Below are 14,223 nucleotides of genomic sequence, written 5' to 3'. Positions count from 1 at the left end.
CACTCTCCATCCCTGGCGTTTTTCAAGCACAGATGGCATAAAGATGTGTAAAGTGAGCGATCTAGTCCTACCTCATGAGGTTCAATGAGATGACCTCTGAGGTCCCTTCCAACCAGAAGTATCATAAGATGTATCATTGACAGCTGGCTGAGCATGAGCCAGCAGTGCCCATGTGGCCAAGGAGGCCACCAGCCCCCGGGCTTGTGTCAGCACTGGTGTGGCCAGCAGGGGCCGGGCAGGGATGGGGCCCCTGTGCTCGGCCCTGGGGAGGCCCCACCTCGAATGCTGGGCTCAGGTTTGGGCCCCTCGGGACAAGAAGGCCCTTGAGGGGCTGGAGCGTGTCCAGAGAAGGGCAGCGGGGCTGGGGCAGGGTCTGGAGCACAAGTGTGCTGGGGGGCGGCTGGGGGAGCTGGGGGGGTTTAGCCTGGAGAAGGGGGGGCTGAGGGGAGCCCTTCTCGCTCTCTGCAGCTGCCTGAGAGGGGCTGGAGTGAGGGGGGGGTCGGTCTCTGCTCCCAAGTCACCAGTGACAGGTGAGAGGGAACGGCCTCAAGCTGCGCCAGGGGAGATTTAGGTTGGGTATCAGGAAATATTTCTTCACCAAAAGGGTTGTCAAGTGCTGGCACAGGCTGCCCAGGGAAGTGGTGGCGTCACCATCCCTGGGGGTATTTAAAAGATGTGCAGACGTGGTGCTTAGGGACATGGTTTACTGGTGGACTTGGCAGCGGTAGGTTACCAGTTGGACTTGATGATATTAAAGATCTTACACAACCTAAATGGTTCTATAAGATCTGTCTGGCTCTGCATGCTGTTTCCGGCTAAGGGCTGGCAGTCCCTCCCAACCTCTGGCAAGCATAATTTTAGGCACTTCCCGAGCAAAGATTGCAGCACTGGGTTGAACAGGCCAACTCTCCATAAATTTTTAATAGTTTGCCCTCTGCAACACCTCCTGCGCTAGAATACAGAAACCAAACGGGTGCTGCGAAGTGCATCAGCAGCAAGACGAGGGTCACCCCATGACTCCACATCTCCTCTGCTGCATCTGTTCTCCATTTCATGCTCACACTCGCTCTGCAACTTGAGAGCAGGGAACCACAAACGCATGGGCCTTAAAGCTCGCCACCCCTCCCCCACTAAGCAGCTTCCACTTCTAGAAGGCAACGACTCCGTAACCATTTCCCCATCACTCAGAGGAACTGCAAGATCAAGGCTGAATTGCTCTTACTTTTGTATTCCAGGTGAAAGCCGGCAGCAGAGACGCTGATATCCGAATAGAAATGCAGATAGAGCTGGTTTGAAGTGCTGTTCAGCAGCGCAGGCACTGTAGTTCCTGGGAAAACAAGAGGTGCACAAAGATACTGAAGAGGATTCTTTTTTCCTCCTCCATGTCCTCGGAGAATAGCTGCAGAAGAGGCTGAGAACAGAAAGTCCTTTAACTTAACAAGCGCTGTTGGTTTTGATCAGGTTCTAATGAGGCCAATTGAGAAATACCCAAGGCCTCTCCGCAATGGCCTTTTCAAAGTCTACTGATGAATTTCATCATGTGAAGTTTTACCACTTACAGACCAGAGAGACTGAAGGCATGGAGAAGGGAACCAGGGATGCGAAGCAGCGTGGGTGGAGCGCAGGTCTCCCGCAAGGTCCGGAATCCTTCTCCTGCCTCACTCCCTGGAAGCTGTTGCAGCACCAGGTCAAGGCAGTTCTACCCCAGACGCAGCGCTGGGAGCAGAGTCTTCTGGCCTTAGGCATGACCCCTTCCTCCTTACCAACCTCAAAGCACTTTGAACACATTCGTTCATTAAATAAGCAAGAATCAGGCCATCAGTTTGCAATCAGCTCTGCTACTTGAAAGCTTTACAATGCTCTTGGGCTTCTTGCTACGCCCTGCTCTGCTAAAAGCCACGGTCCCCACTGCTGAGCCGAAGAAAGGTGGTTTTGTAGCTTTTCATCCCTTTTGGAGCACATCGGCCAGGTTAGGCCAACGTGCCAAGTGCGGTGGTCTGAGCAAACCCCCCACAACCCAGCAGCGCTGCGGGAACTCCCCCCTCCAGGCTGTGGAAGCGCTCATGGGTTTTTGCAAAAATCCCAAACCTAGCCCCCTGGTTTTGTGTTTAAGGCTCTCCATCAACATTTTCTGCAGGAAAACAGCAGCCAAATTCCCAATTCAACAGAGCACGTGATTCCCTTTAAGCACATGCCTAAATCTACTCCGAGTTTTTGAAGCACTTAAGCATACGCTCAATTTTATGCCCGTGCTGAAGTCCAGCTGACGTGAACAGGAATCAAGCACGCACTGATGGGCTTCACCGAACATGATGCTGAACACGTACCGGAGAAACTTCCCAGCATGGTGGCTGTGTTATCTCCTCCATCGAACACTTCCAGGGAATCCCAGTTCTGCTCAGTAACAAAACTGATCACCTGGATCTGAAGAGAAAAAGAAGAAAAAAGTAGCAGCGCAGCTCCTGCGATCGTGCTAATAAACCAGACCGGTATCAATGAAAGGGCTGCTAACAGAGTCAGCAACACTCCCCGGGGCTGGCGTCAGCCCTGCTATTTATCTGTGCTAATGCGCTGGCAGAACTTGGATGCCTATGGCCTCCGACTGCCACCAGTTGGGTTACACAGCTCTTCTCCAGCAAGCTCCACGCTCCAAACTTCCGCACCGGGGGTGCTGCCTTCTGCTGCCACAAAGGCAGAGCCCCTGTAATTTCGCAGCTAATTTACAGCAGCTGAGAAACTGAGGCCTTTTTTTTCTGTTTTGAGAAGTCCCGGAAGACTTTTGCAGCCCTTTCAAATGAAAGCAACCACTAGCAACGCAAGAGCTAAAATAAAAACAAAGAAACCCCCGTTAAACCACAAGATTTTTTAAATCCAATGACGTTTCGGCCACTGCCTTGCTTCTCAGCTTTTAGTCAAATCACACAAGTTGCGTTTTCAAATTTCCTGCCTTTCTCTGCCACGGCCCATGAGGTTTGGAGGCTTGAGGAAGTCACTTGACTCCATTAGATAGAACATCAGCGCAATCCTCAAATGAGCAATATCGTGAGATCTGATAAACCTGCATTTACACCGCAAAGCGGCTCTTATACCTGAGCAAAGATCCACGTGTAATTGCACAGCTTTATTTTCCATGATTACCATCGAAACGGATTCCGCCTTTATTCCTAAATACTGGGAGTTCAAAGTACTCACTGTCGCTTTAAGACAAATAAGCTGTGCTGTAGATCAAGTCTGGCGAGTCAGACGGCAGGGCTGAGAGAAAGCCAACAGCGCTGGGGAAAAAACAGCTTTAATCTGTAAGCTCTAGATGAAATTTTCAAACACTGGGTACCTTAAATTAAACTTCTAGGCCAACCACCTGAAAAAGGACCCTTATAGACAAATCAGGAGCATAAAAGACTGGTAGAGCTCGGCCCCAAACTCCGTGTCTCGGCGGCGGCAGGCGCCGCAGCTGCTGGCACCGAGGCCGGAGGGTCTGGGGAGGATGCCGGAACTTCGGTAACTCGGGCGGGCAGATTTCCCTTTGCTTCCCTTTCCCTTCACACATCTGCTTATTACTGCAGAGCCCCCGTTCTCTGAGGTCCCTTCGGACGAAGATTTCCTCCTAAGCCTAACGCTTCCGATCTGCCGTCACCCCACTGAATTCTTCCCAGTTACTCCCTTCAGCCGCGCTCAGCGGGACGCGTTCACTGGACGCGGGGAAGAGATTTCGATGCCCTGCGGACCCTGACCGCACGCAGAGGCGTGCACGCGCACCCACGCCCCCTTCCCTCCGTGAACCCTTCTGTGAACCCCCCCGCCTTCTCTCCTGCGGGGTTCTTATTCCGTATTTACTCATCCACTCCAAATACCTCGCTTGCCTTTGCCCCGCTAAACACAAATGAAAACACACACCTTTTTTTAAAAAAATACATATCAAACCCCATTATTTCTGCCATTTTAACCTTTTTCGTCCTTGATTTATCCTGAATAATACAGCAGGCTATAAAGTTCCTGCAAAGTTTCTTCTTCCAAATAATAAGCGGAGTTCATCTAGCGGAAATTGCCGCGACCCCTGCAGAGCCATTACGGATCACACTGACCAAGTCAATACCTTTCAGCCGCATAATTACACCCCTATTGTGATTTACGTTCTTGAAAGGGAACGTGCACTGAGAACGTGCACTTTGTTTGCTCTTACATTTTCTAAATTATTTATTCTCTTCCCCCCCAACTTAATGGAATAAACATTTTTAAGGTCCTAATTCTAGTCTGACATGTGGATTCACAAGGGATCTGCATCTATTTACTGCCATGTATATAAATTAATTCACTCGGGAAGGTTTGCTACAGGAATGAATAATTCAAGGCAGAAGTGCTAGCTCATACGCTGATTACATAAAAATCCTGCCAGTGACTCGCCGCTACCAAGAAAGCTTTAATTTCACCTCCTCCTCTGATTTACAGATGTTTAACCTTTAATTGTTGTACAAAATGAGGGTAAACTGATGCTTAAATTGGTCTCTGATAACTGAGAACATCTCGCACACAAAAGCGGGTGACGGTGACCGGGGCAGCGGAGCCGAGGCGAGCGGGGCAGGTTCCGCTGCCGCTGGGTGGGAGCCCGGCGGGTCGGGCTCCGCGGCCATCGCCCTGCCTCTGGGCTGCCCCCCAGCCGACGGCTCCCGCACAGGGCTTCGCCGCGGCTGTTTTACCTCCTGGGGCCGATACCTTTCGCCATGCCTTTTGCCCCCCTAGAAGACGTCCAGTGGAAGTCCCAGCATCACAAGCCGATGCGATGCCGTGTGATGCCGAGGGAAGGTGCCATCCCACGACCGGCCCCCGTGCTGCTTCCCACTTCAGACCTAGAAGCTGAACTGGTGGCTCTGGCAGGGTTAAAGCTCAGCCACAGGAGACACTTTTTGTTTGCATGCATTCTGTGTTACACCCCAAAATATCTGTTTCCCTTGCAAGAGATCACACGCAGCAGGAAGGCGGGGTGGGGGGGGAGGACACCAAAAAGAAAAGAAGAAAACCTTTAAAACACTTTGGCACGACATTTTCCAGTGTTTACATGAGAGCTGCGTTTGCACAACCAAAGAGGCGAGAAACAAGTACTATGAATACAGACATGATTTTAACAGCCCGCTGTAACGTGCGCTTTCCTCTAAGCTCAGCAGACGTGCAAAAACGGCTCCGCAGGCTGCAAAGGGGCAGCGAGGGTTTGCGTTAGAACACGGCAGCGCAGAACGCACCCATCCATTTACGTGGCTTTACAAATTAAGTGAATTATCACCTCCCGATCCCAGGAGTCCTGGGCAACCTGCAAACTGCCTCAACCGTTCGGATGTTTGGCTGAGCTAAGTGGACCCTCCTGCCGCCTGGGGGTGTTGAGAACGGCTAAAATTACAGATGAACAGGAAGGTATCAACAGTGACCTCTGAGGCTTTTGAAAACACTGCTTTAAAAGGCTTCAAAAACTAAGAGGGGGGCGGAATTTGCCGCTCTGGACACAGTGAAAGCCTGGCAGAGGGCACAAAGTATTATCCCAGGCTTGTGCTGTTGCGCTGTGAAGCCGCCGGTGCCGCTCCCAGCAGCTCCGCCGTCCCAGACCCAGGGCCAGGTTTCGGCTTGAGTTGTGATGGTGGCACCAGGTAAGAACCCCCTCCGAGAGAGGAGAGCTGTAATCCAGCAAGGCAGAGCTGATGTTTCAATAAAACTGCTGAGAGAAACACAACTGCTGTGAGTGCCAACAGCTGTGAGTGCTGCAGAGAGAGAGGAACCCACCTACAAGTCTATTAGCCAAACATACGATAGAGAAATAAAAGCACTTAATGAACAAAACTCTCGCAGACAAAGTGGTGTAAAGAAGAAGAAAGAAACCCTCTGATAATGAGGCCTGTGGAATGAATGAGCCTGTTAGAGAATCCATCTCCTGTGCGTCAACTGATGTCAGCGCAACGCACGGTGAGATGCTTTCTGCGAGGACAAGGCACATTTGTGCTGAATGGGAATTTTATCTAAGGTTTGGTCTCTGATGTTGGGCTTAATTCTCAACATCCTCTAGTTTGCATGACTGGTTCTGCAGAGGAATGATAAGGACCACAAAAAGACCTGAGGAGAGAGCTCATTTACCTGGAGACAATGAGCAGCAAAGCTGTAATTGTATAATCATACCGCTGCAACTCTGCTGGCATAACAAATCCACGCAGGCACTCCGAGCAAGCACCTCTTCCTCGGTGTAGCTTACATTGCTTTCAACGTTGCATAATTAAGCAGTATAAAGATACATGCCCAAAATACCACAATTAGTCGGTTACACCAGAACAGCCTCATGGCTCCAGCTGATCCCCGATGGAGAGTGCCTCCAGGAGGCAAAACTCCGTTGAAATGTTACCCGCTCTTGGCAGTCACAGAGTAAACGAATGTCTGATTCCTCAGAATTACACATTCGACCGATCCCTTCCCCGTGAGGAGCAGCAACTTCGTAACGCACGGCCTCTCCAGGTGCGCCAGCTACTGCGCGCTCTCCTCCTCTAGCTCACGCTGCTGCCAACACCGTACCTGTATCCCTGCTCCTTCGGGGACTGTTATCTTCCACACGCAGTTGAGGCTATTCAGGTACGGCTCCGGGAAGCCAGGGGACAGGATGGTTCCTTTGCGTTCGGTCAAATTTCCACCGCATGGCACTGAAATAAGCGAAGTAGTGCTTGAACAGGGAAGGACTTGGCTTCATGCTAAAACATTCTCTTTAAAACGTCTGTCTGTGGACAAAACCGCAAGCAGAACTGGATCGTGATTTAAGGGTAAGATTTGTACGAACAATCCTTTTTTCGGTAAATCTCTCATGTAACTTCCAACACAAGCAGCCTTAGCTATGGGGAACGCTGAGCGCATCAGCCCACGAGTCTGGTTCTTTAGGAGCTGCTCTCCTCCAGAGAAGGTGAAAGCAGCTTTCAGACAGATCTAATTTATTCTAGATGCTGTCCCAGATCCCACAGCCCAGTACTGGATCAAAAGGGCCCTTCCCTGACATTTGGGGTTAATGCCCTTGTTCATAAGCGGGCCTGGCTTCTGTGCGCGAGAGGTATGAAATGGTTTTCTTTTGCTTCATCGGGTTTTTTTTGGTGGTTGTTTTCTTTTTCACCCATCCCGAAGGATGCAATTAATTTTTCTAGCACAAACTGCTGAACTGTTTTGCCTTTTCTCCCCCCAAACCCAGAGATACCTACCCACACAGGTGGGTACCGAAACGTTCCACTGAGCCAGCGCCCCGGGCATGGTGAGGCACTCGATGCTCCGGGAGCCCTGGAGCGCGTAGCCAGCACTGCACTCGAAGCGCACCACCGCCCCCACGGCGAAATCGCTGCCCAGCCGCCGGCCGTAGCGAGGCTCCGGGACCGAGCTGCACTGGGTGGCACTGGTCCGCGGAACCGCTTGCATTGCAGAGGGGAGAAACCAGCGGGTGAGCGTGCAGTTGCAGAGCAAAACCAAACAAAAACAAAACATGGTTAGAGCAAACATTTTGAAATATTAAGTACCAGGTTAAAGAGACGTTAAGACCAAGATAGGAATCTGATTACACCCAAACCCCAGAGCGCGGCCGAACCCAACCCATTGAGAAGAGAAAGAATTAACATTTCACTCAAACTTCTGTCAGTTCAAGTGTTACCTGAATAAGTAACAGCAGCAAAAGCAGCGGGGACATCACAGAACCATGCGTGCTTTCTCAGCTGAGACTGTTTGCCTTCAGAAAACTTACCATCACATCAGAAAGGTCACTCCTAAATAGGGAAACCGAGGCGTTCAGCAATGACTCTCCAAAAAAGTTGGTCTGCCATATAATGCTAGAGCCTCAGCAGAAAACCCTTTAGGTTTCTCAGCTCACTTGGCCTCGTTACTATAAAGGGCAGCAATTTTAAACAATCTCCTTCACGATGAGAAGGGTAAGAGAAGGAAAAGGGGAATTGAAGTTGAGATGCTGCATCTCCAACTGTTGAAATTGCCTGCGCTCCTGTTCAGTACTGGAAATAACAGTCAAAGAAAGAAATGGAGAGTCTGACAGATAAGCGAGGGGAAAAACAAGTCAAAGAAACGTCTATTGCTGAGGAAGAAAACAATTTCTATTTTTCTCTGAGTTGCTTTACAATTTATTAATGTTTAATGCCCGAGTTGCTGGGAGGGGGGAAAATGCAAAGATGATGAGCACATTAGCTATATCGTTTGATTTTAATTTGATTCAGAGACGTGAGTGTCAAACCCACTGTCAAAGGCATCCCGCAAGACGATCAGCAAGAAGCTGACGTCTGCAGCGTGTCAGTGGCCTGGGGCGGGCAACGGCGGGGCAGAAAGGAGCCACTTATGATGATGCGCTACTTTGGGCAAATCCAAGACACCCAAAGCGCTCCTGGAGTTGCACCCCTGCTCAGAGAGCCCCGCTCAGCCGACGAGCGACCGACGAGAGTGGGCTTGGCCCACTCCAAACCAGGGACAGGATCCCGCAATGCCTGACCCTGCAGCTCCGCTCTCCACACGCTGCTTCAGGCTTCGGACCCCTCCGTCGGGGGCGCTTGTCACACGCGCGTCAGCGGGTGGGGAGGCCCTGGGAGAGGGAGCTCCTCCGTTGTGTGAAAATGAGAGTAGACGCCACTAGAGCCTGGCCAGGCAGATCAAAACCAGGGCTGGCTCCTTCTTTTGCTCCTTCTTGCCATGCAGTAATCACTGAAGAGCGTGCAGCTCGTAATTAGTATGCAGGAGGGAGGAGGCAATCTTTACTGATTTCATCGAAACCTTTGCTTTGCTGAAATCTTTGAAGATTACTATCAGAACTACAGTTGTTTTACAATAATTAGGCAGAAATTCAAGAGAGCGGATCTCTGGATACTAGAAAATCTAAACCATGCTTCATTTCGCCCCCGGAGAAGGCACAAGCTGCCCTTACTGTCTGTCCCCACTTTACAGTAATGTGCGTGTAAAAGCTTGACTGAACCACAGACAAGTACACAAAGCACGTGGGTGAGAAACCCTTCTGTTTTCCCACTATTCTGTGCATCACTTTCTATTTACTACTTCAAAATCTCAAAGTGGGTCTCACCCAACGCAACGCAAGCTGTTACTGAAAGGATCAAGGGGCAGAAGTTTGACAGCAGGAGGCCTAAGCCTATGTCAGGGAGAGAGGAAGGATTTTACTGAGCTGCCAGACAAGCGTTCAGCTGCTTACACTGAGAAATGCGCTAAAATGCCACAGCGGGAAAGATTGCTTGGGTATAAATCTCAAGAACTCACTGTGTACTCAGGGCATGATTCAATGAGGTACTTCTGATGCTAAGCCTGGGACGTGCGAGGGCTGAGGCTGAGTGAAAACGGAAGGGCTGAATACGAAGTACCGACGGGAGCCAGACAGCCCTGCGAGTTCGCTGCTACCAAGATCATCTTCATCTCCCGGGATGTTTTCTGTCCAGACAGAAAGTGTGCACGGACCCACAGACGCCAAAAGCGGTTCAGGACACTTCGAGACATCACCGTGTTTTTGACCATTATCTCGGGACCAACCTGAGGACGTCGCCAGAACCCAACTGTACTCACCTTGGTAGACAAAATGAAAACCTTTGGCTGTAGATTGGCCCTTGGAACTAAATTTGATGAGAATCTGGTTGGTGGTAGCTAACGGCAATGATTCACCTAGATGAGGAGAAAGAGATAAAACAGGAGAGACAGAGATTACATTACAGCATTAGCTACACAGATGGGTTGCACAGAGCGAGGTGTTAAAAGGCAGGCTGTATTTTTAGCTTGCCTTTCCCAGCAGCGACGGGGACGCGTTGCCCACCTGTATGAGAGCCCGAGAGGGAGCTGAGGAGCCGGGAGTGCTGGTTGGGGCCATCGTGGACTTCGATGACGTCGTTGAGCGCGGTCTGGAAGAAGGCGAACTGCCCAAAGACCACTGCGGAGAGAGGGAGCGCCGGTCGGGGCGGGCGGCGGGACGCGCCGCGCCGCCGGCCCCACGCAGCCAGGGCCCGGGGCCGAGGCGTTTCAGCTGCTTTTATTTCAGGAGCTTGGCAAAGATAAAGAGGGCCTGACTGACAGCCCTGGAAGATGGGAGCCCTTTATTTATCCACAAAGTAGGCATAACAGAAGCAGCAACCAGCTTCCCCCGTGTTCACTTGCCAGTACGCTTTAACGCTGATTCATAGGCCAAAAGGGATTCTTTTATGAATCATCCCATTTGCCTGCCTACATAACACAAGGTATATAATTTCACCAACTGATAATTATTATTTATTATTTGTATTGAACCTCTGTGATGAAGCGGGCTCCCGTTGGGTTAGGCATTGTACAAAACCTGAGCAAAATAACAATCCTTGTCCTGAGGAACTTGATTTCTAGAGCGACCCTCTCCGGTCAGGGTGGATGCCTGCTAGGGAGAGGACGCTCACAGTTTTATTAACGGTCCTAAGCCTGTCCACAGAGACTGCTAATGAGGGAGCCCTGCAGCGCTCTGGGTCTTACTGCGTACGTTGTCAATGCACCTAGGAGCAGGCAGAGCTTATATAAGGGAGAAAAAATAAAGAGGATGAGAGCATTTTTTTTTCTTTAGCTAGAGCAAAGAGACTTAAGTTATCTTTATTTTTTAGATCAAAATAACAGCTTTTTTTCCTTCCAAATCTGTACTTGGAAGATCTTTCTTTTCTCCCCTTTGCCTCCTCTCCTAGCTTAGCATTTTCAAGTGCCCAGTTGCAGATTCACCAGCTGAGAGGTCTCTTGCTATGAAATACATCATCCACCACGCTACGACATTTCTTTCCTGCACGCTCAGGTTTCCAGCACAGCTTTGATGCTGGGAGCACTGAAAAAAGCGACGACAGCACACCCCGATGCCTGCTGGACACAGAACCTGAGCCGTGAAGGAGACGGGTCACGCGTAACGTTCGCTACTAATGGTTTTCCTGCTTGCTCTTAATGAAGCTATGGGAAGGTAGCAGGCGGAGAAGAGAAACCGGTTTAGCTGCGATCCTGCTGTAGGCAGAAGGGAGACTTGCAGATCAAGGCTGTCTAGCCCTCTAGTTACTGTGTTTAAGACAATATCAAGATCAGCTACAGTAAAGCAGGGAAAGAGGCATAAGAGAAGAGCACAGTATTTCTACAGTTAGATCCAGGAACGCAGCTGTAACCTGCGTGCACACAGGCAGAAGGGCAATTCGAGCGAAAGCAGCTTATAACTGATGTCTGTACACGGCATCCTATGTCACACCTTGCTATCTTAGCAAAGGAAATCACAAACAACTGAAAACACCGTGGGGATTGACCAGATCAATACAATAAGCTGAGAAGTATCAAACAGCAGAATTTAGAGACCTTCACAGGCAGAGCTCTCAGTGCAAGTGCTCTTTAAGAACTTCAAATTGCCTTCAAACAAGAAAATATGTTAACCAGTACTAATACTAAGTTAGCTTCCTCAAAGATCTCTAGAACATCAACAATTCTTGTATTCAAGCTCTGACCAAAATTAAGCAGCACTGGATGCTATAAAAAGAATGCCAGCCCGTTTAAATGGATTGGGGTTTTGTTTGGATCTAGCTTTAAAATTTAATTTATGTGTTATTTAAAAATAAAAATCAGTCATAAGCGCCATAGCTGCACATCCATAAAACTACACATTTACGTGCTTCTCTGCACAGACGGATTATTTAGCACCACGGTTACCACGTGCTTATGGAAAATACATTTTCTACTCTTGGAGGTCCTCTGAGTCTGCTGCTAGCATTCATCGCCATGAATTACTTTTTGCCTGATTTTTCAACTCTGTGTGATTGGATGTAGTGCAGGAACTGGAAGGGGAATCACAAGATGGTGGTTTTTGTTAGGTTTGGTGGGTTTGTCCCCTCATTTCTGATAGGTTTTGAAATTCAGAAAGTTCCCACCATCCTTACTGACTACAACAAAGTATGAATAGCGTCCAACAGCACCACTTGCTATTTGCCAGTCTCCCTTATCTCCACTTATACACACACTTATTCTACTGCTTTGTTCAAACAACAAAAAAAAAACCCCAAACGAGAGCTACACAGGCAGCAGGACAGATTTTTCAAAACCCATCCCAAATCGATACCGTAGTCCTTCGGCACCACGATGAAGTACAAGCAGACTTGTCCGCTGGTGTAGTTCTGGGGATAATTCGGAGAGAGGACGATGCCGTCCGAGCCTGTGTACTGACCGCCGCAGGGTGCTGCAAGAGAGCCGAGAAGAGATGACCGGGCGTGCCTTTAGCAAAGCCAGCCTTGAGACACCAGCCTTTTTTCCTGCTGCTTTGAGATCCACCCCTGCCCACGCGCTGTGCCATGTCAGCTGCCCCCAGCCTCGATCGATTCCACGCGTCAGGCGTTGCAGCTCTCGCTGCGAGCTCTTATTAAGAGCAATAAGGCTTATCCTAACCCGAGGTCATGCCTGCCTCACGTTTAATTACCAAGGCCATGGCGAGGCTAAGGGACGACGTGTATGGTGGCGTGGTGTAGCCTCGTGTGTGATTCACACCGCGCTCCACCTGACCTGAAAGCGCAGGACCTGGCACAATGAGCTCCTACTCTTTTCACCCTTTCTCAGCGGCAGGAGCCTGGCTCCAGCAGGAACGGCATCCTCCCGCCCGCACCGTCCCGAGTCAGCGGCTTCATTCTTCCAGTCACGGCAGAGCGACAGCTGTCTCTTGGCTCCCTTGTCAGATCAAGAAGGTCTGACTGTAAACCCATCGTTTAAACCGCTTTCTCATGAAGTCAGAAAACAATCTAAAAAAACCACAGAACTCCTAAGGAAAAAAACTGCACTCCTTTTTCTCAGTGAACTCTGGCCCTGCTCAGGAAAGCACATGCTTAAGGGCTTTGATTAGCAGGGGCCAGAGGTTAAGCAAATGTTTAAGTGGCTTCCTGAATCCTGCCCTGCGCTAGGACACAGGTTTTGTCATGCAGATAATCTGTTCTGTCCAGTTTTTTCTCTCTCTCAAAAGAAGAAAATTCATACAAGTTAGCTCTTCCCAACCTCAGGGTGTTAAAAAAACATGAAAAATTATGAGACACTGAGAAAAAACACCTCTGTCCCCTTGCAAGCAGCTCTGTGCAAACATAACACCAAGCTTTGCATTAGGATAAACTGCTGAAGCATCTGGCACAGGCAGATCAGTCTCTGCTCGCCTCTTCCTCTTGGCCTTACCTGTACAGGTAGGTCGAGGTTTGTTCCACGTGGGTTTTCCATCCCCTCCCATGACGCACGTCAGCGTGGAGACCCCTTCAATGTCATACCCTCCGTCACAGTAGTAGGTAATCGTAGACCCCAGCTTCAGATCTGCGCCCACTCGTGTGCCGTTCTTAATCGACCCAGGATCGAAGCACGACTCCCGGGGATTTTCTGCAAGAGAGAATTGCCAGGAACGTCATTGGCCTGATACCGCTACTCTAAAATTTTGGTCAACGGCATGTCTTTTGGCTTTTCTCACCTGGGAATCTCGCTTAAGCATATCGTAAAGACTATTACCACTTGCAGAGTTCAGACCACAAGCAGTCCTCCACGCAGCTGAACGTGGGCAATTACGCAGGTCAGATTCTGGCCCAGACCCTTCTCTGATGCTCAGCTCCGGCACAAGCATACTGGCAGAAGGCAGGCTTCGGTTCACTCACATATCTACTGGAACCCAAGCCCCAGCCAACGAGGCAAAGCTTCGATTTGACTATCTGCGCTTGCTCTCCTTTCCTGCGCAGGGGACAGGCTGCGAGGAACTTTGCAAACCAGGGCACATACACGCAGATTGAACATGCAACATATTTCAGATGTGCTACATCTGTTCACATTATCTCCTTGGCACCTACCACTCCCGTATCCCAGAGCCGATCGCTCTCACCACGGAAGTACACAGCGCCATGTGCTGGCTGGTTGACTCTCCAGATGTGCAGCGTGGCTGCAATTATGGCAAAATGATTACAAGCAGTTAGACAAAATGAAGACATTTTTCTCTCTGTTCGCTATGCCCTGCAGAGTTAAAAACCCCATTTACATATGAAAATTCCAGTAAAGACTACAGAGCTGTCAGGACTTGGATATTTCTTTCCTTCTTCTTCTGAAGGCTTTTTTCTTTTTTTTTTTTTTGTCTTTTTTTTTTTCCCCGCATGAAATATAATTAGAGGCTTTGATTAATCCTGCTCTTTTGTCATTTGGAAATTGCTCATTAAAGATGAGGGCTTTTCTGAGAGCAGTGGGTCT

General features: G+C 49.6%; 1 protein-coding gene across 1 annotated transcript in view; it reads right to left on the bottom strand.

Annotated features, from left to right (window-relative positions):
• CSMD2 (CUB and Sushi multiple domains 2) overlaps positions 1–14,223 on the bottom strand; it is a 358,465-nt gene that overhangs the window by 65,999 nt on the left and 278,243 nt on the right. Inside the window, exons 31-38 of the mRNA XM_064471428.1 lie at positions 13,180–13,374; positions 12,089–12,205; positions 9,809–9,922; positions 9,565–9,660; positions 7,212–7,415; positions 6,544–6,668; positions 2,328–2,424; positions 1,223–1,327 (exon numbers count right to left, since the gene is read on the bottom strand). Of these exons, the coding sequence (XP_064327498.1) occupies positions 1,223–1,327; positions 2,328–2,424; positions 6,544–6,668; positions 7,212–7,415; positions 9,565–9,660; positions 9,809–9,922; positions 12,089–12,205; positions 13,180–13,374 (1,053 nt within the window). The remainder of the gene's footprint in view (positions 1–1,222; positions 1,328–2,327; positions 2,425–6,543; positions 6,669–7,211; positions 7,416–9,564; positions 9,661–9,808; positions 9,923–12,088; positions 12,206–13,179; positions 13,375–14,223) is intronic.

Source organism: Phalacrocorax carbo, chromosome 22 (assembly GCF_963921805.1).
Source record: "Phalacrocorax carbo chromosome 22, bPhaCar2.1, whole genome shotgun sequence".
Taxonomy (NCBI): Eukaryota; Metazoa; Chordata; class Aves; order Suliformes; family Phalacrocoracidae; genus Phalacrocorax; species Phalacrocorax carbo.
Note: the sequence above shows the minus strand (reverse complement) of the source record. Positions and strands in the feature narration are given on the sequence as shown.